Source organism: Cryptomeria japonica, chromosome 5 (assembly GCF_030272615.1).
Source record: "Cryptomeria japonica chromosome 5, Sugi_1.0, whole genome shotgun sequence".
NCBI lineage: Eukaryota > Viridiplantae > Streptophyta > Pinopsida > Cupressales > Cupressaceae > Cryptomeria > Cryptomeria japonica.
In genome coordinates this window covers 505,434,409-505,460,738 of record NC_081409.1, presented here as the reverse complement: position 1 = coordinate 505,460,738, position 26,330 = coordinate 505,434,409, and the positions used below count along the sequence as shown (strand labels likewise).

The 26,330-nt window shown below is 41.7% G+C and overlaps 1 protein-coding gene across 1 annotated transcript in view; it reads right to left on the bottom strand.

The window, feature by feature from the left end:
* LOC131064883 (probable inactive ATP-dependent zinc metalloprotease FTSHI 5, chloroplastic) overlaps positions 1-26,330 on the bottom strand; it is a 275,944-nt gene that overhangs the window by 142,742 nt on the left and 106,872 nt on the right. The window contains exon 11 of the mRNA XM_057999211.2: positions 1,253-1,381. Coding sequence (XP_057855194.1) covers positions 1,253-1,381 — 129 coding nt within the window. The remainder of the gene's footprint in view (positions 1-1,252; positions 1,382-26,330) is intronic.

The window sequence follows — 26,330 nt, the reverse complement described above, 5'->3', positions numbered from 1 at the left end:
TTTGGATGGAGTTGGAAGGTGGCAGTTTTGACTTCTTCGTAGGAAAAGAGGAATTCCAAAAAGGCATTGTCACCTGCTATAACCAGATGTAGAATTGAGTTTCTGAAAGCATTTTGAAGAGGTTCTGAAGCATCATTCTCACCAAGGAGATTTTCAATGAAGGATATTTGTGTCCCTTGTATTTCTAAGATGTGTTTAACCAAACTACCATCTGCCCTGTGAATTTTTGTTATCCTATTCTGACCCCTTCTAATTTTCACTATGTCATGGAAGAGCTTCATGTTGAGGTCACCCTCCATGAGCCATGTCTCACACAATTTTGGGCCACAATAACACTCTTCCCGTGCAAGTATCTCCCCATACACGGCCAATCTATGTTTTTCTTCAAGGAATTGGATCTGTGTCATCCCATCTCAAATAATCGTCTCACTCAAATTCTCTATTTTTGTTTCTATTCTTTCTTTTTCTCGAAGTATATTCTTGAACGATTCCTTATTCCATACTTTTAACTTCTTTAGTTACTGAATCTTTTGTGGAATGTGTACATCTTGGTGCCATTGATCAGTCTTGGTTCTATCTACCAACTACGAAATAATTCTTTCAGATCTGGTTGTTTGAACCACATTTTTCAAACCTAAACTGACATTTTGGTGTTTGTTATTCCTCTGTGATGTTTAAGACCACCTAAAGTGGTAGAAAATCTGAATAGATCGGATATGGTAAGTCGAAAGGAGTGGGCGATGAAGCCAACATGCAGAAGCAAGGAAGTGGTCAAGACTTTCCACTATATTTGTAAATCCATTCCCTCTGTTATTCCAAGTATAAGTCCCATTAGTTGGGACAGTGTCTATTGTAGCGTGCATCAATTTGTACAACTGAAAAAAATTCATCTACAATCTAAGTCGGTTAATATTTTTATTTTTTTATTTATAATTGTTTACAAATATTTTTGCTCATATGAGCATCAACATGACACCAATACAAACTCTTGCAGGCACAACCATTAGACTAATATTAGCTCCTTTCAAGCAATAACACAAGAAACCACCTATGGAAAATCTGTAAATTCAAGAAAAACAGATGCTCTCATTGGTATCCCATGTTTCTTAGCTTTGCATTCTAATTCAAGAAAAAAAATAGCAACTCTGTTCTACTCTTTTGGTAGTCTTGTATGGGCTTTTAGCTTTGGCCAAGCATTTCTATAGCAAAAAGTAAGGGTTAAAGCATGGAAGAGAAGTGTTATGTTACTAACCACAAGCCACCCATAAATACTGAACAGTTCCTCCTCATCAACAGTCCTTCCAGCAAGGGCAGTGAATTGCAATGAAAGTGGAACCAACTGCACTTGTGAAGCAGTTAACCCAGATGTTTTGTCCGCAACCTGCAAAATGTTTCCACTTAATCATGATAATTAGAAATTTAGTAAAAGCACAATACGTCATAGTCTACAAAGATCACCACTCAGGTACCAAGTTTTGAAACCAATCAGAATGTAGGCCTGAGCAAGCAAAGCATTTGAAATGAATCTTGAGTTGATCTAGAATATATATTGAAACTGTTAATAAAGATGAAAAGTGCTTCCATCCAATATTCTAACTTCTTACTCAAATAAACATATAAACAAAGGGTGGCAAATTGTAGTTTTGTTGGAGTCAAACTGCTTTTGCAGATAAGCAGAAGATGTGGCTAGTAAAAATATTTTTAACACACAAACATGTGCAACTCTAATCACATAACATTTCTTTTTCTAACCCATGTTTGTTAAAATTTCACAATTTTTAATCGTGTAGCAGAAAATGTATTCAAGAAATATGAACTGTCATTACCTATTTGCAAAGGCATGCAGATCATTTTTCTTCAAGATCATGTACAACTGCCTATAAAATGTAAAGCTCTCACATATGCAAAGTCAAAAACATAGTGCAGGTCACCCAGAAGGGAAAATATTTGCACCTGAGGTACAGAATCAGTCTTCAAAAATGTTTGGCAGATTTAAAACTTATTACCACTAAAGCAATTTACTCATTTTCATTATAAAAATTTGATACAGAAAAAGCTCAAATAGAAAAATGCATCGAATGACTTGGTACTGATTCTTCTTCTTAGACAAGTATATTTTTTCTTGAATGCTCTCACTCAATCCTCAACTGTAAAGATCTAACCATTTGTATGCAGCCAAATCATGAGCTCTAGTAAACATCTTGACATGTTGTGAATTACAATTTTCAGCTGACCATTTTTGGCTTAAATCGGTAAGTTGCAAGAAGACATGCCTTGTCAAGGTGTTCTCATAGTAAAGCATAGTTCCTTACTTAAACTGGTCCCAAGTGAATGGTGTCTTCCCTTCACTAATCGCCAATTCATACAATTGATGGGGTTCTATTTCCGAGAAAAATGTTTCAAGAATCACCATGAACTCCTCTGATATCTTAGTGATCTTAAAATATAATTCCATAAGGTTAAGCCTGGAAGCAACATCTGTTTGCCCTCTCGGGTAAACGGTTAAATGCAGAACATAAATGCACAGAACATAATGGAAATATATTAAATAACCAGCCTCTATATTAATTCCACAGTCCATGTACAATAAGTGCTTATAACATTACATCTGACACGACTAACATGATCCCACTTTGAAGAAAAGGTACAAAATATATAATACCCGAAGGGGTACGACACAACTGTCGTGACTCCAACTACCTACCCGTCGGCCAACTAACTGACCGCCGTAACTCATTATTACCGACGACAACATAAACATAGTATAACAACATAACATAATGATTATTCCCGTCAACATCATCCCCCCCAAGAAAAGAAGTCGACTCCGACGACTTAATACAAAATAGAGATGAACGGCAGGAACTACTGACGCCAGTCGGGCCCGGATCTTATACACTTGTTGCGTCCTCGCCTGAAAACCCTGTTCTGCTACCATTCGAAGCTCAAGTGCGGATTTCACCAATATTGCTTCCTTTGCCATCACAGTCCTCCTGTGCCTAACCCAAACTTGTCTGCAAAACACGTTTTTCAGTCTCAGCTTCCACCAACTGCTACTCAAATGATACTGTCTCCCTAGCCAATTTGTCCTCAATAGCCACCCGTGCTGCTCTCCCGACATCCAACTCCTGGGTACGCTGAACTAAGTCTCACACGACTATTGCCTCCAACCTGGTGGTCAACTCCTCCCGAGCCCTCTGTGCATCCACCAAGGCAACTTTACGTCCAGCCGAGACATACTCCGAGTTCCTCAAAGCGCACCAGTCATGCCTGGAGGTGGCCACAATCCGCTGGCACAAATGCTAGGAGACACCTCAAATCCTCCATCACACTCCCCAAAGGCCAAAAACTGAACTGAATAACTCACTGGTGTCATACAACTGCGCTGACCTGCAATGCCTTCCCTCAAACTCTGTTTGTTCCCAACCTCCAAATCCGTCTCCCTCTACGGCTTATGGCTTCCCCGCCAATGCTTAGCTGCAAGCTTCTTTCTCACAGTACGGACAACCACAACACTTCCCGTGGTACTCTGTAGCTCAAAATAAACTGGGGGTCTGGTGCCTTTTCATTCGCGCCCCGCGGTGTCCGGTGCTGTGCGGTGTGCGGCGTGGTGGCTTCTTCGTGCGGCGTGGTGACTTCCTCGTGCGGCGTGGTGGCTTCCTCCTATCCTCGGTGTGCGGCGTTCCTTTTTTTCCCTTGCGCGGCGTTTTATCCTTGCGCGGCGGTGTCTTCGTGCGGCGTTTTATCCATTTTGCGCGGCCTTCGGTGGCTCCCACCGCACGATGGTGTCACCGTCGGTGGTTCCACCGCACGATGGTTCCACCGTCGGTGGTTCCACTGCACGGTGGCTCCACCGTCGGTGGTCCCACCGCACGATAGTTCCACCGTCGGTGGTTTCACCGCACGGTGGTTCCATCGTACGGTGATGCCACCTTCGGTGGTTCCATCGTACGGTGATGCCACCTTCGATGGGCCCACCGTACGGTGGCCACTTTCTCTTCCCACCGTACGGTGGCCTTTTTTTTTTTTTTTCTCTCTCTTTTTTTTTTTTTACCTTACGGTCGCTGTCATACGACCGTGCGATTTTTTTTTTTTTATTTTTTTTTTTTCTAAGTTGTCTAGAGAGTCTTTGGCTCGGGTCCCCTGTCTCTGGGATCGCTCTTCATCCTTCTCGATTGTCCTCGCCCGAGAGTCGCCTGTTGTGGTCCTGTGCCTCTTGAGTCGCCTGCCTGGCCTCTCGAGTCCCCCTCCATCCTCTCGGGTCCCCCTCTGGGCTCTCGGGTGTTTGTCCGGCCTCTCGAGTCCCCTGTGCGCTTCGCCTGGTAGGGTTTCAATTTGTACCCGTTGGTGGCCAATCTATTTTCAATGGCCATCGGAAGACCTGGAACCACAAATTCTACAGGGACCATGATCTCCTTCCCGTACATAAGAAGAAGAATAATAAAGATTTTGAAGGCTACGGCCTTCCACACAGGGTTCCAATCGTTGCCGACACTCTTCGGATTATCTGCGTCACCAGGGTTTGGGGCGTCTCCCTTCCAATATTCTTTGTATTCCGGCAGGTACACCTCTGTTGGTTGCTCTGGTTCCTCTACTTCGAGCCTGTAGCTTTGGAACATTTCGTAATCCTCCATTTGCCAATGGAAGAGCCCGTTAAGTGAGCATACCTCATCTTCAGAACATCCCTCCAATTCGAGCACCCCTTCACTGTTCGGCTCCATCGTGTTCTTGCCCTTGCTTTCATCGGGACCCCCTTCCCTTTTATTAGAGTCCTCTGAGTCCGAGTCTGAAGAGGCGAGCTCTTCGCCGACATCTTGGGTGTGTAGGTCAATGGTATATTTCTGCCCTCCCTTCTCCATGGAAAGTGTATTTTTCTTCCAGTTGTGGTTTACCCTCGCGTTGATCAACCACGCTCTCCCCAGGATGGCGTCATAGCCTTTCTTCTTCGAGGGAATAACCACGAAATCTAACAAGAATGGTTGTGTACCAATCGTCACTTGCTGGGCCATCAACAGGCCGAGTGGCTTAATGCTGTGTTGGTCCGCTCCCACCAGGTTGAATGTGGGTGGCCACAGGGTGGGCTTCCCCAGCCGCTTCCATGTTTCTTCTGGTAGTACATTCACCCCAGATCCCCCGTCCACTATGGTGTCCTTCAGAATGGTCCCACGGATACCCATTTCTACCACAGCTGGGTGTCTACCACTGCTCAAGGCTAGTAACATTGGGTCAGTCGAAGGGCTAACGGAAACCTCCACCTGTGGTGCACTCTTCGAAGCAGTGGCGGGAACCCCTACCTGTGGTGCACTCGACGATGCGGTGGCGGGAACCCGTACCTGTGGTGCACTCGACGATGCGGTGCTTTGCACATTGGTGAGGATGGCAGTCCTCAATTGTGGCATAGAGTCTAGAAGGTCTTTTACCTTTATCGGCACCTCCATCTGCAAGATTTGCCCAATGATGTTATTTTCCGCTTCCGTACGGGATGATGTACTCGCCACCTCGTTGTCCCGTCGTTCGGTCGTCATCTCACGTTCAATATTGGCCTTTGCCTCCCGTAATCTCTCCTTCTCCATACGGGGGTCGGGATAAGTGGCTTTTTTCGTCTGGGCGCGGGTGATCGCCAGTACTTCTTTCTCACCAGTCTTCTCAGCCTTCTCAATGTTGAGGAGATTAACCCCTGCCTGTGGGCAATTTGCATCCTCATGGTCACCTGGCCCACACCAACGGCAGAGGTGCTGAGGGGTGGCTTCCTTCGTGCAATCACGGGCGAAGTGCCCCCACTGATTACAGGCCCTACATTGGATAATTGGCCGGCCCTTGGCGTCATACTGGATACGGCTTCCGTTATTGTTATTGTTGCTATTCCTTTCGCCACCGCGTCTGTTGTCCCGATATCCTCCAGATGATACCGTTGTGTTAGTATGTTGGCCGGTACCCGCTGGTGCGGATGTTGTGGCCTGCTCCGTGAACAGCACCTGGTTCATTTGCGTACCTCGGGTTTTCATGTTGTATGGGCACTCCTTGGTGGAGTGTCCCATCACTTGGCAAATCTCACAGAATGCCTTCTTTTGGCAAGTACCCTTTGTGTGCCCTTCCTCTTTGCACTCAGTGCAGCATATGTCCCCTTCGTTCCGACCAGTGCTTCTCATTATTTTGAATTCCATTCTCATTCGCTCCATGTCTTTCTGGAGCGCTTGCACCCGTTTGCCAGCCTCGTCGTCACTGCTGCTTTCCTGTGAAGAGTCATCGTCCTCGGATGAGGATTTATTACTTTTCTTCTTCTTTGATGTTTTGTGTTCGCTCTCCAGGTCCATCGCCCTATTATAAGCGTCAGCATATGACATCGAGGGTACAATTTTCATCTTCCTCCGTAGGGAGGATTTCAACCCTTCAACAAACCATCGTTTCTTCAAAATCCATCTGCGGGTTGGCTTTCCATTTTACCCAAGAGTTCTTTCAGCCTCCGATTGTATGCCCGTACTGTCTCCCCGGTACCTTGTTTGGTACTGTATATCTCCGTTACAATTTCATTGTCATCACGGAGCAACTGAAACTCCCCCGTGAATTCCTTCTGTAGATTGGCCCACGTGGCCACTTTTTGCTTGTCCACATCGGAGTACCAATCTATGGCAACTCCTCGTAACGTGGCTGGGAACTGTTGTACCCAGTCATCCTGGTCTGTTACTCCGTTGGCGGACCAAATGGTTTCACATGTACGGCAGTGCCGTAAGGGGTCTTCCTTGCCCTCCCCTGTGAACTTTGGCAATTTTTGTTTACTCGCCATCCCACCGCTGGGTCTCGCTCCTCTAATTCCTTGTGTACTTGTACCTGGCGATCCTCCGCCTCCTGCAACTGAACCTCCACTCGTGGGTCCTCCGGAAAAAGTTGCTGACACCGAACCAACCAAATTGCCTCCCGTACGGTACCCTTGTGCTCCCTCGACACCTTCGGTCGTACCGTCACCTTCCAGTGTCTCCCTCCGGTTGGTTGTCTCCCTCCGGTTGTCCTCTGAAATGGACAAATTCTTTAGCAAGTCTCTGGTAGCGTCGATTAGGTTTAGACTTCGCCTTGTTTGTTCCACCAACTCTTCGCGGCTTCTTACCCTACGGTGGTATTCTGGCGAACTGTAGAGTTCTCCTTCGGCACCCTCCGTGACTCCTTCTGGCAGCCCTACAACAGTGTAGACAGTGTAGTTCTCTCCGTCTATCTCTGCCTCCGCAACCTCCGTGACACCTCCTGGGTTCCCTTCGGGCAACCCCTCGGCCGGTCGTCCCTCGGCAAGCTGCCTTAGCCTACGCCTTCGTTCTATCTGTTGTCTGAGATTCAACGCGGTTTGTGCCACTTCCCATTCGTCACTATGTATCTTTTTATTTTTGTCCTTATTTAATCTATTGGGCATAAGTCACTTCCATACACAGCAAACACACGCCATGTACACAAAAAAACTTTTATTTTTTTATTTTTCCCTTTCAACCATAATTTATATCAACATTGTGTCGGGATTCTTAAAGGGTTCAATTTCCCCTTCGCCTCTTGTTCCATGTGCGCGTCGTCGGTCTCTGGGTTCATCTCACCGACGGGTAGGCCCCTCGCGTCCGTGCGCCATCCGCGTCTTCGGTTCCCGAGTACGTCTAGGCAACGGGGCCAAATGTTTGCCCTCTCGGGTAAACGGTTAAATGCAGAACGTAAATGCACAGAACATAATGGAAATATATTAAATAACCAGCCTCTATATTAATTCCACAGTCCATGTACAATAAGTGCTTATAACATTACATCTGACACGACTAACATGATCCCACTTTGAAGAAAAGGTACAAAATATATAATACCCGAAGGGGTGCGACACAACGGTCGCGACTCCAACTACCTACCCGTCGGCCAACTAACTGACCGCCGTAACTCATTATTACCGACGACAACATAAACATAGTATAACAACATAACATAATGATTATTCCCGTCAACAACATCTTGTCCATCAAACATGTGTGATTCTTTCTTCAGTGGATGTAGTCTTGGTCCCTATTGTGATCCATTAAATCCTTGATTACATCCTAAACTGGAACCCACAGTCAAAGTTGGAAATGTAATAACCTTCTTTACTTATAGAAATTAAAGGGAAGTCTGGGTGGTTGATGTTTCTCCATTGTTTAAGAGCAATATGTTCCCAAATCAGTTATTGAAGTTTGATCCTATACCCATTCAGTTTGGATTGAAGAAGGCTGTGGTATTGGGTAATCCACCAAAGGCATTGAATCTCCCATTAGAATATACATATTGTGGTCTGATTCCTCAAAAACTTGTGTTGATACCACTACTTGTCATGTCCATTGTAGCACCATATCCTCCACCAAAACTTTTATATGTGCCCATTGTAGACGGATGTTCTCCAAAATCGATGATGATGCCAAGTTTGCTATGCTGAAGGTTGTACCCTATCCTCCTCCCAATACTATTACAAACTTACAAAACCTCCAAGGCTCTCTCCTTCCATGCCCATGCTTTTGCTTACCATCATTTGCAATCACATATTCATAAATTAGTTAAATTGCTCCATTCTTTGCAAAATCCTAAACTTCAAAGGTTGAATCTATGCTATAAAATATACTTACTTTGTTTCTTCAATTGCACCTTCTAGAATTGGTGATAGCATGTATTGCCAAGATTCGTATTTGCTAGATCCTTGTTCTTTTAGATCTCACTTGTGTAGATCACATACCAAGGAATTCTTCCATGAGTCTTGGATAGATCTGTTTCTTCCCAAGTCAAACTACAAATGGGTGGATTTTTCACCTAGTAAAGATCATGCACTGCTAGGGTGAGTAGGGTCACCTGTCCCCAATCCAGGTTGGGCCAATCTGGCATCTCTTCTTTCAAGAATGCCTTTGAATAATCTGATGGCCTAGCTCCTCCAAGACCAAGGGGATTTGCATCTTGCTGAGCGGCCGCCTTCGTACTCTAGCCTATGAAGAAAAGCAAATGTACCTCAAGAAGGAACAAGGGAGTTTAACTATAAAGAGAATAGTGCTTTATATAGATCATTTTATGCAGAAAAATGTTGGCATTGTGTTTGTCATTGATGTCAAGCAATAAGTTTGGATATCAGAACTATGCCATTTACTTGAATAGTTACATTGAAAAAAGTTAAATGTTGTTCATGGCTTTATATGACAGAAGTATCTGCAAAAGAATGTCTTCTTTTCATGAAGAACGACGAATAAGACACGATGACAAAGTTTAAACAGTCTTAGGAACAAGTTGGGTTGAAGTCTGATAAGAACTATGAATGACAAAGTCTATTGTTTCCATGTAGAACAGCAACGATGATGCAATATGTTATTCAAACAAATAGGGTTTGATGTTATGTCAAAATACATTGAATATAATCAGCAATAAGCCTTCTTTAAAGTCTTATTACAGAAAAGACCACTAAGATTTGGTATTTGAGGGTCTGCAGTGAAAGTTTTGCTTCATATCATCATGGTGCCAAGAGCAGACAATGTGCGCCAGGAACTGTTATGATTATTATAAACAGCATACTATTGAATGTTAACAACAATAATCATCAAAGTAAACTTCATAATCATGTCAAAGGTTCATATTCAATACTTTAATATACATAGGTATGAAGTTCAATGTTTAAAATCCCAACAGCAAAGTTTTTGACAGGTGGTTACCAATATAGGGCTGCAGGTAACTGTTTCTTCAAACTGCTCGATGAAGATTGAAAGTGGGAAAAGTTTGCTTCATGCAAGTTGGCATGTACATGGAAAGAGAGAATGGTTCTTCTGCAAAAAGTATGAAAGTTTAATAGTATGTAAAACTTTTATTTTCTGCAAAATTTATACCATATATCTACTGTTGCAGAGATAAGAAGTTGAACAGCGTTTTGATGATCATTGATTGAGAAACCTTTTTTGGAGGACAGGTTAATATATTGAGAATTTGAATCATAGTTTAAAAACTCATGCACTCGCCACGAACTCGCGAGTCCAGTGGCGCCACGAGTCGACTCGATATGAACTTGTGAGGTGAGTCCTGGTGAGTCTTTCTAATTGACTCGCGCGAGTCTTTTGTTTGCACTTGCGAGTCTTTTGACTAGACTCGTGCAACCCAGAAAACACGTCAAAAAATTATCTAAATCTTTTTTTTTCAGGTCAGTCTCATTCTCTTCATCAGAATATATACATGAAATATAACATTTAAGTATAAGTATACTATAAGTTATATTTCATGTATATATTGGTTGGATGTTTGAGAGTGGTTTCAGATCTTTAGGAATTATAATGCAAATTCTAGGTTTTAGAAGATCTTTTAAATTTTCAGACTTAGTCAAATTTCAGTAATCAGTAGGCTCCTATTAGCATTCTCTCGCCCTCTCTATCTGACTCACTTTATCTGCCCCGAATTTTAGACCTATCTATCTCCCTATCACTCTTCCTCTATCCCCTCTCTCTACCACTCTCTATCTCAGTCTCTCCTCTCTCCCCCAAGATCTAGACCTATCATTATATGTAATTTTATAAACATTTATAAACTTATGCTGCTATTATACATTTTAAAGTTTGAAACTATGAGTATGAATGATGAAATTTCAAATATTGAATGTTTGAAGATCATATGACATGTGTAATGTTTCAATTATGGCTCTTATGTTCTCTACATGCATTAATTTCTTTATGTTTTTTTTGTAAAACTACGGTTTTTTTTTTTGCCGCGACTTTCGCAAGTATTTCATGAGTCCTACTCCAAGTCCAATTTTTTGGTTTGTGGAGTCCATGGCGAGACCGAGTTTTAAAGTTGTGTTTTCTGTTAGAAGCATAAGTAGATTGTTAATGTTTAGTTTGTTTGCCACATACGAGTAAACCATTACATGCAGAAAGTAAATGCACAGAACATAATGGAAATATATTAAAGAACCAGTCTCTGTATTAATTCAACAGTCCAGGTACATCAAGTGCTTATAACATCACACCCAGATACGACCATGATGATCCTACTTCGAAGGAAAGGTATGCAATATATACTACCCGAAGGGGTGCGACCAACCGTCGCGTCCAACTGCCCTTTGGGAAGACTAACTGACTGTCGTAACCCACAATTACCGACGACAACATAGCATAATGATTATTCCCGACAACATCATCCCCCCCAAGAAAAGAAGTCATCTCCGGACGACTTAATACAAAATAGAGATGATGTTAATACATTAAACAGAATCAATGTATAGAACTACAGGAACTGCTGACACCAGTCAAGCCCGGAACTCATACACCTGCTACGTCCTCGCCTAAAAACCCTTTTCTGCTACCATTCGATGCACAAGTGCGGATTTCACCATTATTGCTTCCGCAAGGAGTTCTTTTTTCCTTGACATCACAGTCCTCCTGTGCCTAAACCAAACTTGTCTGCAAAACACACTTTTTAGTCTCAACCTCCACCAACTGCTACTCAAATGATACTGTCTCCCTAGCCAATTTGTCCTCGATAGCCACCCGCGCTGTCCTCTCGGCATCCAACTCCTAGGTACGCTGAGCTAAGTCTCACGCTACTACTGCCTCCAACCTGGTGGTCAGCTCCTCCCGAGTCCTCTATGCATCCACCAAGGCAACCTCACATTCAGCCGAGACATACTCCGAGTTCCTCAAAGAGTACCATTCATGCCTGGAAGTGGCCACAACCCTCTGGCACAAAGATCCTCCATCACACTCCCCAAAGGCTGATACCTAAAATGAATAACTCCTTGGTGCCGTACGACTTCGCGTTCTTGCAATCCCTTCCTTCAAACTTTGTTTGTTTGCAACCTCCAAATCCACCTCCCTCTACGGCTTATGGCTTCCCCGCCAATGCTTAGCTTCAAGCTTCTTTCTCATAGTACGGAACAACCCCAACACTTACCGTGACTTTTCTGATGCCCTTCGCCCAACTCAAAAGTGTATTGTAGCTCAAAAATAAACTGGGGTTTGGGGGTAGTGCCCCCAGCAGGGTCGAGGGGCAGCGCCCCTCACGGGGTCCATGGCGCACATCATTTTTGTCAGTGTTTTGTTTTTTAAGATGCCAAAAACCTTCTTCTCCACTCTCATTTTTCCAGCATCCCGGCTCCAAACTCCATCGAATGATTTTTCAATCTGGTCGTCGTTTTTTTTTTTCACGCGCCATCACCACCGTTTATCCCTGTCGTGCCATGGTATTTTTCCTTTCACCCTCTGTTAAACCGCCGCCCCTGTGCTCCTTCAGGCCTACGGACTGTAATGTCCCGAGCCTGTACAGAGGTTATATGTCGTACGATGGAGTGGTCTGTCGTACGGTGGAGTGAATCCATACGGTAGCAGAGTCGTACGGCGACTGGGGTCACCCAAAGCTTGGTGTCGTACAATGATTGGTCTCTCGTACGGTGCCTGGGAAGGTAGTACGATGGATGAATACCCTCAGAGGCCGGTGACCTCCGTCGATGGTGGTGCATCGTACGGTGTCCCACCGCATGGTGGTCTCTCGTGGTGGTTCCACCGTACGGTGGTCCCACAACCACTTGCAAAAAATATATATTTATTCATTTATTTTTTTTCCAATTTTTTTCTTTTTTCTTTTTTTCTTTTTTTTTTCAATTTATTTTCCTAATCTAATTGTCCAAAGAGTCTTCATCTCAAGTCCCGTGCCTCTGGGATCGCCCTTCATCCTTCTCGGTTTGCCTCGCCCGAGAGTCTCACGCTTTGGTCCTGTGCCTCTCGAGTCGCCTGCCCGGACTCTCGAGTGTCCTTCCGACCTCTCGGGTCCCTTGCGCCTTTCTCGTGGTAGGGTTTCAATTTGGACCCATTGATGGCAAGTCTATTTTCAATGGCCATCCAAAGACCTGGAACCATAAATTCTACAAGGACCACGGTCTCCTTCCCGTACATAAGAAGAAGAAGAATAAAGATTTTGAATGCTATGGCCTTCCACACAGGGTTCCAATCGTTGCCGACACGAACGATCTTGGGATTATCTACATCACCGAGGTTTGGGGCGTCTCACTTCCAATATTCTCTGTATTCCGACAGGTACACCTCCTTTGTTACTTGCTCTGGTTCCTCTACTTCGAACCTGTAGCTCTAGAACATTTCGTGATCCTCCATCTGCCAGTGGAAGAGCCCGTTCAATGACCCCGTCTCATCCTCGGAGCACTCTCCTAGTTTGAGAATCCCTTTGTCGTTGGGCTCCATGCAGCCCCGTCCTTCATCCCTGAGGTCGCCTTCTCCTTCACCCTCCGATTCCGAAGATGATGCCAGTTCCTCACTAACCAACTGCGTCCCGTGGTCTATGATGAACTTCCTTCCTCCATTCTCCATAGACAGAGTGTTCTTCTTCCAGTTGTGGGTGGCCTTGGCTACCACCAGCCACCCTCTCCCAAAGATCGCATCATACCCTTTTTTCTTTAGTGGGATTACCACGAAGTCCAGTATGAAGGGTTGTGCCCCGATGGTAACTTGCTGGCCCATCAGTGTCCCGATGGGTTTGATTCCATGTTGATCTACTCCCAGCAAATTGAATGTAGATGGCCACAGCGTCAGCTTCCCCAGCTTCCGCCATGTTTCTTCTGGAAGAACATTCACTGTCGATCCACCATTGATAATGGTATCGGTTAGAATGGTGTCAAGGATACCCATCTCCACAATGGCCTGGTTCCTTCCAGTGTTAACTGCCAGTAGCCTGGGGTCTATTGCAGACCCCCCAGGAACATCTGTGCGGTGGTTGGTATTGGTGCATGGTTGGGAGAGATTATTCAGCAATGCTGTTCGTAATTGAGGCATCGTCTGGAGGAGGTCATGTACCTTCACAGGCACCTCTAGTTTTAAAATTTGATTTAGTATAGCCTCCTCTGCCTCCGGTCGATTGGACGAACCCGTCGTACCCTTCGCCTTAGCCCTCTCTCGTATCTCTTTCTCAATTTCTTCCCGTGCTTCCCGTACCCTTTGCTTCTCTGTCTCCGGGACTGGGCACGTTGCTTGTCTGGCTTGGGCGTGGGTTACGACCAGCACTTCCTCTTCTTTGGTTTCCTCGATATTGAGCAAGTTGACGCCGGACTTCGGGCAGGTGGCGTCTTCGTGGTCTCCTGGTCTACACCATTTGCACAAATATTGTGTGGTCTCTCCCTTCGGACAGTCTCGGGTGAAGTGCCCCAACTGGCTGCACGCTTTGCATTGTATCATTGGTTGGCCTTTGGAGTCGTATTGGATCCGCCTCCTTGTATTGTTATTGTTGTTTCATCCTCCCCACCGGTTATCTCGGTAGCTTCCCGATGTTGCATTGTTGTTCGCCTGGGAGCTGTCGGTACCGCCTGAATTAGTTAGTTGTTCCTGCGTAAGCAATACTTGTTGGTTTCGTGTTTTCATGTTGTAGGGGCATTCCCTAGTGGGATGCCCCATCAACTGGCATATATCACAATAGGCCTTCTTTGGGCAGGAGCCTTTCGTGTGGCCATTCGTCTTACATTTCGTGCACCAAACCTCCCCTTCGTCGGTCTTGCTCGGACCTCCCTTCATAACCTTCAGCTCTTTCATCATCCTCAGCATGTCCTTTTGTAGGGCTTGCACCTTTTTGCCAGACTCGCCATCGCTGCTACTTCCCTCGAAAGAATCATCACCCTATCCTTCTTCTTTTTCTTCTTGGATGTCTTGGTCTTGCTCTCGACATCCATCGCTCTATTATATGCATCTTCATACGAGGTTGGTGGAACAATTTTCATCTTCTTCCGGATGGAGTGTTTCAGTCCCTCCACGAACCATCTCTTTTTCAACCCATCCGCTGGTTGACTCTCCATTTCATGATTTCAGAAAAACCTGTATCCGAAAATCAGAAAACTCCTGCACCACTGTACAGATCACGAAATTCTACCCTAAAACAAAAAAATTGTTCGAAAAAAGGAGTTCGGATGAGTGAGATATCACTATTTGAAAATTGCCTGCCAAATTATAAATTCTGGAAAATTTCCGTCGCAGCTTCAAACTTCAAATGCCTCTAGATTTGGCCTCTGAAATTTGATTTGGATGAAACAAAAGGCAAAACTGACTTTCTTTGACCTCCTCAATCCAATGGTAACCTCAAATTTGACCCATCAAGCTTCAATAATAACTTGCAATAGAAAGCTCCAAAATACACAACCCCAAATAGCATCAAATTTCTCTCAACTGGCAAACCAATGACACTCTAATGGCTCTGATACCATGTGAGATTTTGCCAAGATCTAGAGGCAATGGAAAGCACAACTAAGAGAGAACAATATAGATGATAGGAATAACTGTATTCTATCAAGATGCAAAATGTGATCAACTGAATCATCAATCGTTACATACAATGAATATGAGTCTGCATATATAGGCAAGGCAATATGGATATGTGAGCACACAAACATGACATGTGGCTCAATAAGAAACAAGGGTAGGTAGGAAATAGGTGTGGTAGGTAGGAGAAACAATAAAATATTCCACATGAGGTGGATCACCCACCGAAGGTGGAATTATCACTCCACAATAAGTGGATATGATAAAGTAGTAACAAGATCACACTATAAAAGGTGGAAATTCTCCTACACACACTATCCCAATGTGGCACAAACACCCAAGTGTCTCATACCCAAACTACTATGAAATGCATTTCCTAAGTAAACTTAAGTAAGGTATAATAATATCCAAGATGAATAATTATTTACACCAACAAGAGTAACCAGTGGCAACCTCAAAGTTGAAGCATGTCTGCCATCATGAGAAAAATCAAAGCATGCATCATGTGTACCCAACATTGCAGAATTACTATGGCTCATTTCCCCATGATTATATGCACCTATGTCATGATAAAAGAACAATGAACCACTGTTGTTATAAATCTGAAAATTAGGACTGAATATTTCCCTTGTATCCATCCCTTAGGAGTCATCCAAGTTGGTGCTAAAAGTCATATTCCCTACTATGTCAGCCTCTAGAAGAGATAACTCCTCAAACTCACCATGAATAATCAAAGGTTCAACCAAATCTGCATTATGGATGTTTTTATTTGCATGTAATGGCATGACATTAGTGGTTGGTCCACTAAGTGTATGCTCAACTTTACAATTATATTCCACACTTGAGTCCCAAATATCATTTGTGTCATCAAGGTCAAGAGCCTCCTCATCATCCAACTCAAACAGTGGATTATCTAAAGTCAAGTCAGCACTCATCTCGAAAAGAGGGTTATCAACAATGATTGAGTATATGTCATCGACTTCTTCAAGACTATAGGCAGCAAACTCATGAGAAATGGAAGGTGGATTGCTGCTATCCCAACTCAAAATTTTGGAATCCTACTCTATATCTTCTTTGGAATCATCTAGTATATCCTCAATAATAATGGAACTGCTGGTATCGCTAGATAATGTATCATCAAGTGGTTCCTTCTCCTCATTCGCTTCATGAATATATTGTCCATCTGAAAGGGCTATTGCAAGAGGCAGATTTTCTGATTGAGCTGAAGTAGAATGTACCAGACTCAGCTCCACACAATGCTCCTCCCGCTAATTTTTAGCTTCTTGAAGAGCTACTTGAGTAGTCTCCAAGGAATCCCTGGTGTCCATAAGCTCGAAGATTAGCTTATCCGCTTCCTCTTCCTTTCTTTTCAATGCTTTAGAATAGATTGCAGCAAGGTTAAGGAGGTGTTCACGATCTGATAGCAAATTTAGATAATCTGATTACATTAGTTCTATTGCTGTTATGATCACCTGAACATCTAGATGAGAAGATTCTTCAACATCTTTTTGTCTCCTCCCAAGTTGACCCTTCCATAGATGGTTTTCTAACAAATTGTGAGTACTATCAAAATGATAAAGTGCTGCAAGGATCTTATCTTGACTCACTTTCAATTGATTCTCCAAATTTGGCTTGTGAACGAAATTGGATTTAATGAACGAGGTGGGTGATGGATCTAACTGTTCAGAAGAAGTTAGGACAGAATTTTGTTCAAAGAGAGATCCCTCCCAAATGCCATTAGGTGCTGATCCACAAGGAGTCTCGTACTGATTTTCATCTTCAATACCAGCTGCTATATCTTCTACATGACTGAAAATGGCGCTAACCAAAGAAGTTTCCTCCTCAGACATAGCTGCAATAGACAGCTGATTTTCATCAACTCCATGTTCACTAGGACTAACATAAGCATCAACGCTCACAAAGGATGTAGAGTCATCTTCATTTGCTGAAGCGTCTTCAAAATCACTTGTGTGATTACTCATGCTAGACAACTCGACCTCTATGTTCCCAACCAAGAAACTCGTTGATTCTTCTTCATTCCCAATGCTTTGTGTGCTATCCTTTGATTCTTCTTTTCTTCTTTGCCACTGATATGAACTTGTAGGTACCAAATCATCATCCTCACCTGGTATACCCATAAATTGTGTGAAAGAAAGGTGGTCACGTATCTACTTAGGAAGAGTGCAATACCTATGGTGGTTGCTCACAATTGCTTCGTTGAATGCCTGGTCCCGAGGCATCTTACATGTACTTGATGATGGAGATGAAGTCTTCAAGTGCCCATTTTTCCTTGAATGTTTCTTTTCCTTCGTTGGTGAAACAAGAAGGAAAATGGGTATCAAACTCCCATCCTTAATTCTAACCATTGTACTGACCTGTAGTTGAACTGATTTTTTTTTCCCAACAGGCTAGCAGGTTCGATGCTCTGATACCACTGAAAGATGCCAAGTATTGATTGAAGCGATCTGATTTATTTTTCTGATTCTGATTTCTTTGACCAGTGCTAGGGGAATTTGGTTTTATAAGTTTGTTTTAGAGGTTTTATGCTTTTTTTGTGTTTTTGCAATATATATGCCTTGGGAATTTGACAATGCAATTGAATAACAATGATAAAACATAAACTAATGACTGGAAATAAATTTCAGATTGATTGATTTTATAACAGCAATTAACAAATGCTAATAAATAATGGAATTCAACAATGATATGCCAAAATTGGCCTACCAGGTGTCCAACGCCTTGCCTGGAGGGCTTCTTTATTGATTTCAATGAATCCAGTTGCTGCTATAGGAGCTTCCAAAGAGTCCTAACTGCTCCAATGAGTTTTATTCTCCTAATTAATAATTATCAAAAACAAATCTTACACAAATAGATCAAATTGTTGCTGTTTCCCTCAGGCCCCCAAGAGACTTCACTGAAAATGGTCAATTTTCCCCACTGATTTGCTCATATCTTCCTCCAAAGTTGTCATAAGCCTAAAAGAGTGATTTATTTCTTTATTCCTAATGTTGGCAATGAAATTTATGCAAAAGAACCAACTACAAACCCTCCAAATTATTTTATATGAATTCCCAGGCAAGCTAGGAGTTGGGAGAGCTATGGCTGGCCACAAACTGCAATAATTCACCAAAATTTGCCCTCTAATTGCTCAGATCTGATTCTCATGACCAATTTCTGTTGTAAGTGTCAAAATTCCTCTAATTAATACCCTTGTTGGTCAGAAATCAACATTCCCAACACTCCAAATTGACAAAATATGAAACGGTTTTCGTCTTTTCTTTCAGAAATGGAGGTCTACATCCCCAATTCCAATCCACACACCTGCAAAATAGTTTTTTTCTCAAAAATCTTCAATCGTAATGTGCAAAATGAGCTCCCATACACCTTTTATTTTCAGCCCAAACCCTAATTTCGAATTAGGTTTTCATTTACCCTTTTTAATTAATAAAATAAGTTTATTTTTTTTGCAAGACAATCCCTTTAGAAGTTCGATTGGCTAGAGGAGTTAATTATTCATTATATGGGACCAAAATCACTTAAACAAACTCCTCCAAGTTGCCATGCCTAGAAAAGGTGTTATGGCTTTATTTAAAAATATAATAGGATAAGTGATTAATATAATCACCTTTTAATTATTTAATCAGCTTTAGAAATATTTTAATATTTCCTATTTTATTCATCAAGTGCTCAAATAAACTTAGAACTGTAAATTGATCGAAGCCAATTGCCTATGGATAATGCCTGAGCCACATAAGCCAGCTAGAAGTTTTCCCCTAAAAAGTAGGAGACTGGACCTGTCAACCTGAAACTGAATCCCAATGATCCTCGTGTGCTGTGTGCACCTCTGGAAGGTTTGTCAGTGAACTGGGAGCACCTCCTAAAAAATAGGAGATGCACTCAAAGTCTCCAAAACGTTCCCAGAGGTCTCTGGATGCCCCATAGACCACTCCCAATCAATCCCAAAAAAATAGGGATCCTTCCTAAATTTTAGGAAACTGTCATCAAGTGCTCCAAACTGCCTGAAAGGCTCATGAATGACTCGCTAAGCCCCTGAGTTGGTTCCCTCCACGCTCTGCTTGCCTGCGGAAACTAGATAATAGACCAACCTTGCTAGAAATGTTGTTACTAAGGAAGTGCAAAAATTGGGGACATGACACCAGATCTGAAAATCAGATTGAATTAATGTTGTTGTCAAAATATCTCTAATTACGATCCTTATTGGCCAAATAAATGCATTCCAAGCACTCCAAATTGATTGGTCATGAGAGGGATTACGTCCTTTCACCAAGAAATGGAGGTTTTCGTCTCCAATTTCACTCCAGAACCCTGCAATATAGTTGCAGACCTGCTGATGAAGAAAAGTTGCCAAAAGAATGAACAATAATAATGCCCAAAACTTCTCGTGCATCTCTTTTTTAACTTCTCAACCCCACGTCCAACTTAGGGCTTCAAAAATGCTAAATTCCATTGGAATATTCCTCTAACTTGGTCGTCCATTTTGAGGGTCCAATTCATCATGAATGGAACTGTTGTCGTTTTATGACACCCTCGGTCCATCAGTGAGAACCGATCGGAGATATGTTCCATGGACCAGCATTGCCCAGTTGATCAAGGAGAAAAGCAATGGAATTATGAAGTGTGAAGTGTTGTCTTGTCAGAAGCAAGTTCCTAGGTCTTCTCAACTACGGTGACCCCGGTCCCCGAAGTTCCCCAAGTTCCTTAGTCTTCTACCCCGGAACTCCGGAACCCCCAGGTTCCCAAGTTCCTTAGTCATCAACCCCGGAACCCCCAAGTTCCGAAGTTCCCCAACTACAGAGACCCCGATCCCCGAAGTTCCTTGCCCAACTACGGAGACCCCGGTCCCCGAAGTTCCCCAACTACGGAGACCCCGGTCCACGAAGTTCCTTGTCCAACTGCGGAGACCCCGATCCCCGAAGTTCCCCAACTACGGAGACCCCAGTCCCCGAAGTTCCTTGTCCAACTACGGAGACCCCGGTCTCCAAAGTTCCCCAACTACAGAGACCCCGGTCCCCGAAGTTCCTCGGAACTCCGAAACCCCTAGGTTCCGAAGTTCCTTGTCCAACTACAGAGACCCCAGTCTCCGAAGTTCCCCAAACTTGCTTCTAGATTGCAACACTTTCGGATGGCGTGATCAACACTCAAGGCTTTAAATGGTCCGACAGTTTTGGTGACTTATGCACTTTTTTTTGTGGAGCCACAAGGGTGCATTTAATGTTTTTTGCAGGATTTCCATCAAGGGAGGTACGGGGCCATGCTGAGTGACTTATGTCATGACTGACTTTGGAAGGTCAGTCAATCTATCTTTCTCAGCATTGCCTTTGGAGGTATGGCTAGGTTGCTTGTATGTACAAGTCAGGTGCATGCACTTCCCTGCACTTCTAGACTGACATGCAGGGGTCATGATCACCATTGTAACCCATTTTTCTATATAAGGTTGTTAAGCCTCATTGTAAAGGGTTCTCTCCCTACTGCCTGGAGTTTTCTTATGCTCTCCTCTTCTCTTGAAGACTTGTAATCTTTGCATTTCTGCAACTGTAAGATTGGCATTTGACCTTATGATTAATTGAAGAACACTATTCTTGCCTTCTTTCAACCTATGTATGTTGTGTATACTTTCTTACCTTCATCATAGGTGCATGTTGTGGCTCTTTCTCTTCGTATATGCTGTGTTAACTGGTTTTCTGAGTGTGACTTGTGGGAATCCTTCTCCCCTCTTGGCATTCAGTGGATTCTAACCTTCATCTATGCATTGGGGTTACTCATATAACTAAAAGTTGTGCATCTTCAGGGTGTTTCAGATAATCACTTGTGTCATTTAGGTAGGGAGAGGAACTATCTCTTCTTGGTGCATCACCTCCCTTGTTTCAAGCAATTTCTCTCTTCTCTTTTCCTTTGCACGTTGTTAGGGCAGGCTTAGGAATTAGCTTTGAAGTGTTGAGTTGGTTCAACACCTGCACCTAGACAGAGAAGGAAGTTGGCCTTCTCCGGAGATTCAACCCCCTTGCGCAAGGTCCCACACTTCGGGGTTGTTTCCATGTTTCACAAGGTTGCTGAGTTGATAGCTCAGCAAGGGTGCAAGCTTTTGTGATAACAGGAACCATTTTTAATTTAAAGTTGTTTATTTCTCATTTTTTACTAGAGAGGGGAACCCAAGGGGGTAAACTTATAATTTATTATTAACTTTTCATCAATCCCCCTTTTATTAAGTTACTTTATAAAATTTTCTAATTATAGAAAATGTAACTTCATAATGAATTTTAATAAAGTCTATATAATTTAAGCTCACCAAGGCCAAAAAGTGACTAAGTATAAGTTCCCCTTGGTTAGCCAATCATCTCCTAACCACTAAACTTGCCTACAGAGATGACATAAAGTGACATTTCATAATATTATTTTACCCCCTTTTTTTTGTTTTTAAATAATTAAATTAATTAATAATAAGTCATCCTTTTAAATAATATTTATTTTGGACAGCTTAATAAGAATTAATTTAATTAATTGTCACTTTTAAAAATTGGGGACATTACAACACTCCACACGTTCTTGGCTAAGTATTTACAGGCCCCAGTGCTCAAACTGAACCTTGTCGCTGACTGTAATGTTGCTGCAGATTATTCCAGCGAGCAAATGCTTGGTATTACTTAGCCGTAGTTGTGCCTTAACCCAATGCTGTCTGCGTTCTTTGCTGTTGTTGTGGCCCATGACCTGCCACACTCTTCACGTTCCACGCCTCAATGCTACTGCAACAAACAGTGCTCTAACTGGGCGTCATTCCTCGCACAAACTTCTGCCGCACCCTCCATTCAGCTAACTGAAAACTCAGTGAATTCGCCAAGGAACCTAGCTGCTGGAAACGACTGTGGCGGCTTATATACTGGGCTTCGACTGTGAATGTCTTGCTGTTAGTCTATGGGAGTGGTCGAACTGCTGTATGGAGAAGAACAACAGACTTTCTTTTCTAATTCGGACTCCTTTCAATGACAAACTCCAGTGCTAGATATTGCTTGAACTTACCAGTCCCAAAATCTGCGATTTTCTCCCAGCTGAGAAAATACAGTCCCAAATATCAATGCCCTTCTTCCAACTCAATGCTTCTTCAATTAATTTCCCAGGCCTGGTCATTCACAGGTGTAGGAAATGTTGCAAAAGAGGGTGTACGTCCTCCAATGCCTGAAAAGAATCTCCGGATTTCTCTAGAAACTCAAAACTCCAAGAATAAACAATTTCCAAGATGCCATTAATGCTCTTCAAACTCTCTTTTATAACTTCTTTTGGGCACGTTTTTCAATTCACCACAAATGTGGGATAAAAGAATGTTATAATAAAATAACATTAACTCCTTATGTCTCCCATTTAAAAGGGACTTAATATTTTCTTTTCCAACATTAGTCCCAGCATTAATTAAACATTAAAGTTAAATATTTAAATTTAACTTTAGGATTTTTTAATTAAATTGCCTAATTAATTAATGGCTCATTAAATTTGCAAACCTGATAACAAATATTGATCACCATAAATACTGGCATTCTAAAATGCAACAAATACTTCCTGCCACTGAGCCACAACTAACTTACTATAAATAGTAAGTATCTGGAAACCCTGTCAGAACACCTCCGATTGGCCTGAAACTGAAATTGCCTAGGCCAAATCCCTCATTGATCCCTGAAAGTCCTGGTTAGCCTTCGGAACCAAGGCAAAAAGGTCTAACAACACATCATCTGATAACAGGCTGAAATGGGGACATTACAATAGCTTTATTAACGTTTTGACTATATTATATTTATTACCCAAGCATTTAAATTAAAAAGGGTGACTGATTATTGAGAAAACATTATACTTATTTAATTGTGTTTGGGTATTTGAATAAATATTTTCCACATATGCACTATATAGTTCTGATGTTGGCGTATTAGCATTGTCATGAATATATTTGTTGAGTGCAATTCCACTTCATATCGAGGATACTGGTGATAGGTGCGAACCTGTTTAAATGCTGAATCAGTAGGCACACATTTGGGAACCTTCGGCACAGCACTATACATCCTCCCATGAGATTATCGATAACATTGTTGATTGTCTAGCAAGTTGCAAGTGAAGGTCTATGCATTGGGCGGAAGAGTTACATATTCCCGGTACCGTGAGTTGTTATTTGGCCGCAATTCCTGTCTTCAGTAGAAGATAAAGAAAATTGTAGAATTTATATTTGGCTGTGAAGATTTTTCTCTACCTATATCACAACCATAAATCTCCTAAGCGTAGGGTTCAATACTCATTGCAGCTATCATTGCCTGCCATGAATAGCCACCGTTACTTGGCACAGGCATCAACTCAAGTGATTTGAACATATGAAAACTGGCACATATTGAAGACTGGCAGACATGAACTCCTCTTGGCAACCTTTCTGAAAGTCAAACTTCTTATCTACAAGACGGGTCATATAGCAATGACCGATATTGAATCCTATTCGAAGCATGGCATCCAGCTGGGTGTGATTTCTGTTCTTGTGAGTTTGTTTCGGCCTGGAACTGGTTTCGGATGTTTATTTGCTCCACTAAAAGATTAATATCATTTGCTGTTGATGTTTTGGAAATATATGCAATCACATTTTAAAAATCATTTCCATTCTGGAGACCGCAAAGCAATTCTGAGTATTAATTGTGATGAAAAAGAAAGCTCTGAGCTCATATTAATTTCTTTCAATCCTTCTGCAGTTTTGCAGTTACTGTTCAATTTATATCTGGATAGATAATGGTGGTATATTTTTTATTGAACATATAAAACAAGCCTTTTCAAATCTGCATAGAGAAATTTTGAGTCAAACTGGGCTCAGAACATTAGAACTTCCAATAATGTGGCGAATAAATACCAATGATTGAGTGCAAAATGTTTGAAGTGCACAATCAGATGCATAAGTTTCAATCCCAAAAGGTTGTTGAAGGTTTAAAAAGATGAGTGCAGGTGTCAAACAAAGTAATTGTTTCAATCCTTTAAAGTTTAAACTCATCTTTTTGAAGAAAGACAGAGTCTGCCTAAGATTGCATGGGCACTACTTTTAGTTTCTTAATTCAAAGGCCATGCATAAAAAATGCCAATTACAACCTTCCTACTACCAACTTTCTCTGCCCAAATACTTTGTGATGCTTGATGAGGATCTGAAGTTTTCACCATTCTTAAATAACACTTATTTTTTTAAATAAACATAAAATCCATGTTCAGCAGTACTTCCAATAAATAAAGTGAGTGAATAAATACCAATGGTTGAGCGGGAACTGTATGTAGTGCATATTCAGATGCATAAGTTTCAATCCCAAAAGGTTGCTTAAGGTTTAAAAATAGTAGTGCAGGTGTAAAACAAAGCAAACTTTTCAATTCTTCAAACTTGTCATTTTGAAGAGACAAAGGCAATTCTTTTGGTTCCTTAATTCAAAGGCCATGCATCAAAAAATGGCAAGAACAATCTTCCTTCCAACAACTTTCACTGCACAAAAACTTTGTGATGCTTGACAAGGATCTCAAATGCTTAGCTTTTTACATAGACATGAAATCATGTTCATCAACAGCATACCTCAAATGTCAAATTTTCTTCATATAACACAATAGTACCAAAAATCTTAAACCAAAAGATAAAGGTTTTTCAATTAATCAGGAAAACTCAGGATTAAATTGGGTTAGGGTTATGTTTAGGCTAGGGTCAGTGTTAGGTAAAAGCAGAAATGTTGCTACAGAAATAGAAAAATACCCAGAAATCCTATTTTCCAACAAAAATATAGATATGAACTCATATTTCTTTTCTTTAAAAAATGGCCAAAAGACTATTCAAAAAATGGGTTGACAAATTAGATCAAAAAATCATAATATTTTTTACATAACAACGGCAGGCAGCTGAATCGTGATTAATGAGGATTAATCAGTCACTTTTGTAACTATGATGCGGCATTACAAATTGGAAGGTTGTCCTATTGTCTTGGTTAAATTATTTGATATATAGTTGAACATGGTTTAGGGGCTGTCTCCTTTCTCTTTGAAGAAATCAATCTCACCAATACAAATAATCCATAAATCTGAGAAGGGTATCACCCATCATATTCATGCAAAAAGCATGTGCATGTGCTAGGTTGATATCATCCATCAACCTATCGATCAACATATCATGTTAACAATTTCCAATCAACAAGAGTCTTGTATGTCCTTTCTTCAATGGCCCAGACACTTAAACGTGGAATGGTAACACTTACAAGTTTTGAAATAGATCAAATGTGCCATTTTTGTTGCCAAATATGCTCAAATTTTGTAACTGATGATCGTTTTACCAGTATTTCCTTTGCTACCTTAAATTTCTGAAACCATCTATAAGTTTTTGTCTTGGATTTAAAGGCCTCTTGCTATTTTTGTCATCAATGTTACTTTCCTCAAATGATTTCAGACACCTCTAACTCATTTCTCCGGCTACTAATATATTTGGTGCATTACCGCCACATCTTCAGCAAACCTGGAACACTTCTCCTCAAAACTCTGTTTTTCTTTTGCAAATGCTACTCCATTTTAAACCATAGGCATGTTTTGAAATTTTAAAAACAGACCATACCTATAATGTCAGTAAGGAAAAGCTACCAGTATTGCATATACCAGCACCATCCATTTTCTAGCATCAACTAGAGTCAGTAAGGAAAAGCTACCAGTATTGCATCATCTTCCTAGAACTTACTAAGTTACCATTAAGATTTAATTCAAAGACTTTACAAATTATGTAAAGCTGGAACACAACATAAAATTAAGCAAATCACAAAAATGTATTTACTTTTCAAACTGCAACAATTATTTATCTTTTTCCACTTTTTACTTGAAATCTAGATCACATAAATTTACTTTTCACTCCTCATCTTATAAGCCTTAAGATACACTGTCACATATGACCATCCCACAAAGGAAAATAGCTCACATAGACTTCCTGAAGTCATAGTTTGTAAAATTATAAATGACCATTTGTAGGCTGAGAAAGAAAGTATACATTCATGTAGTGTAACTATAAACAGTGCTAACGACGAGCTT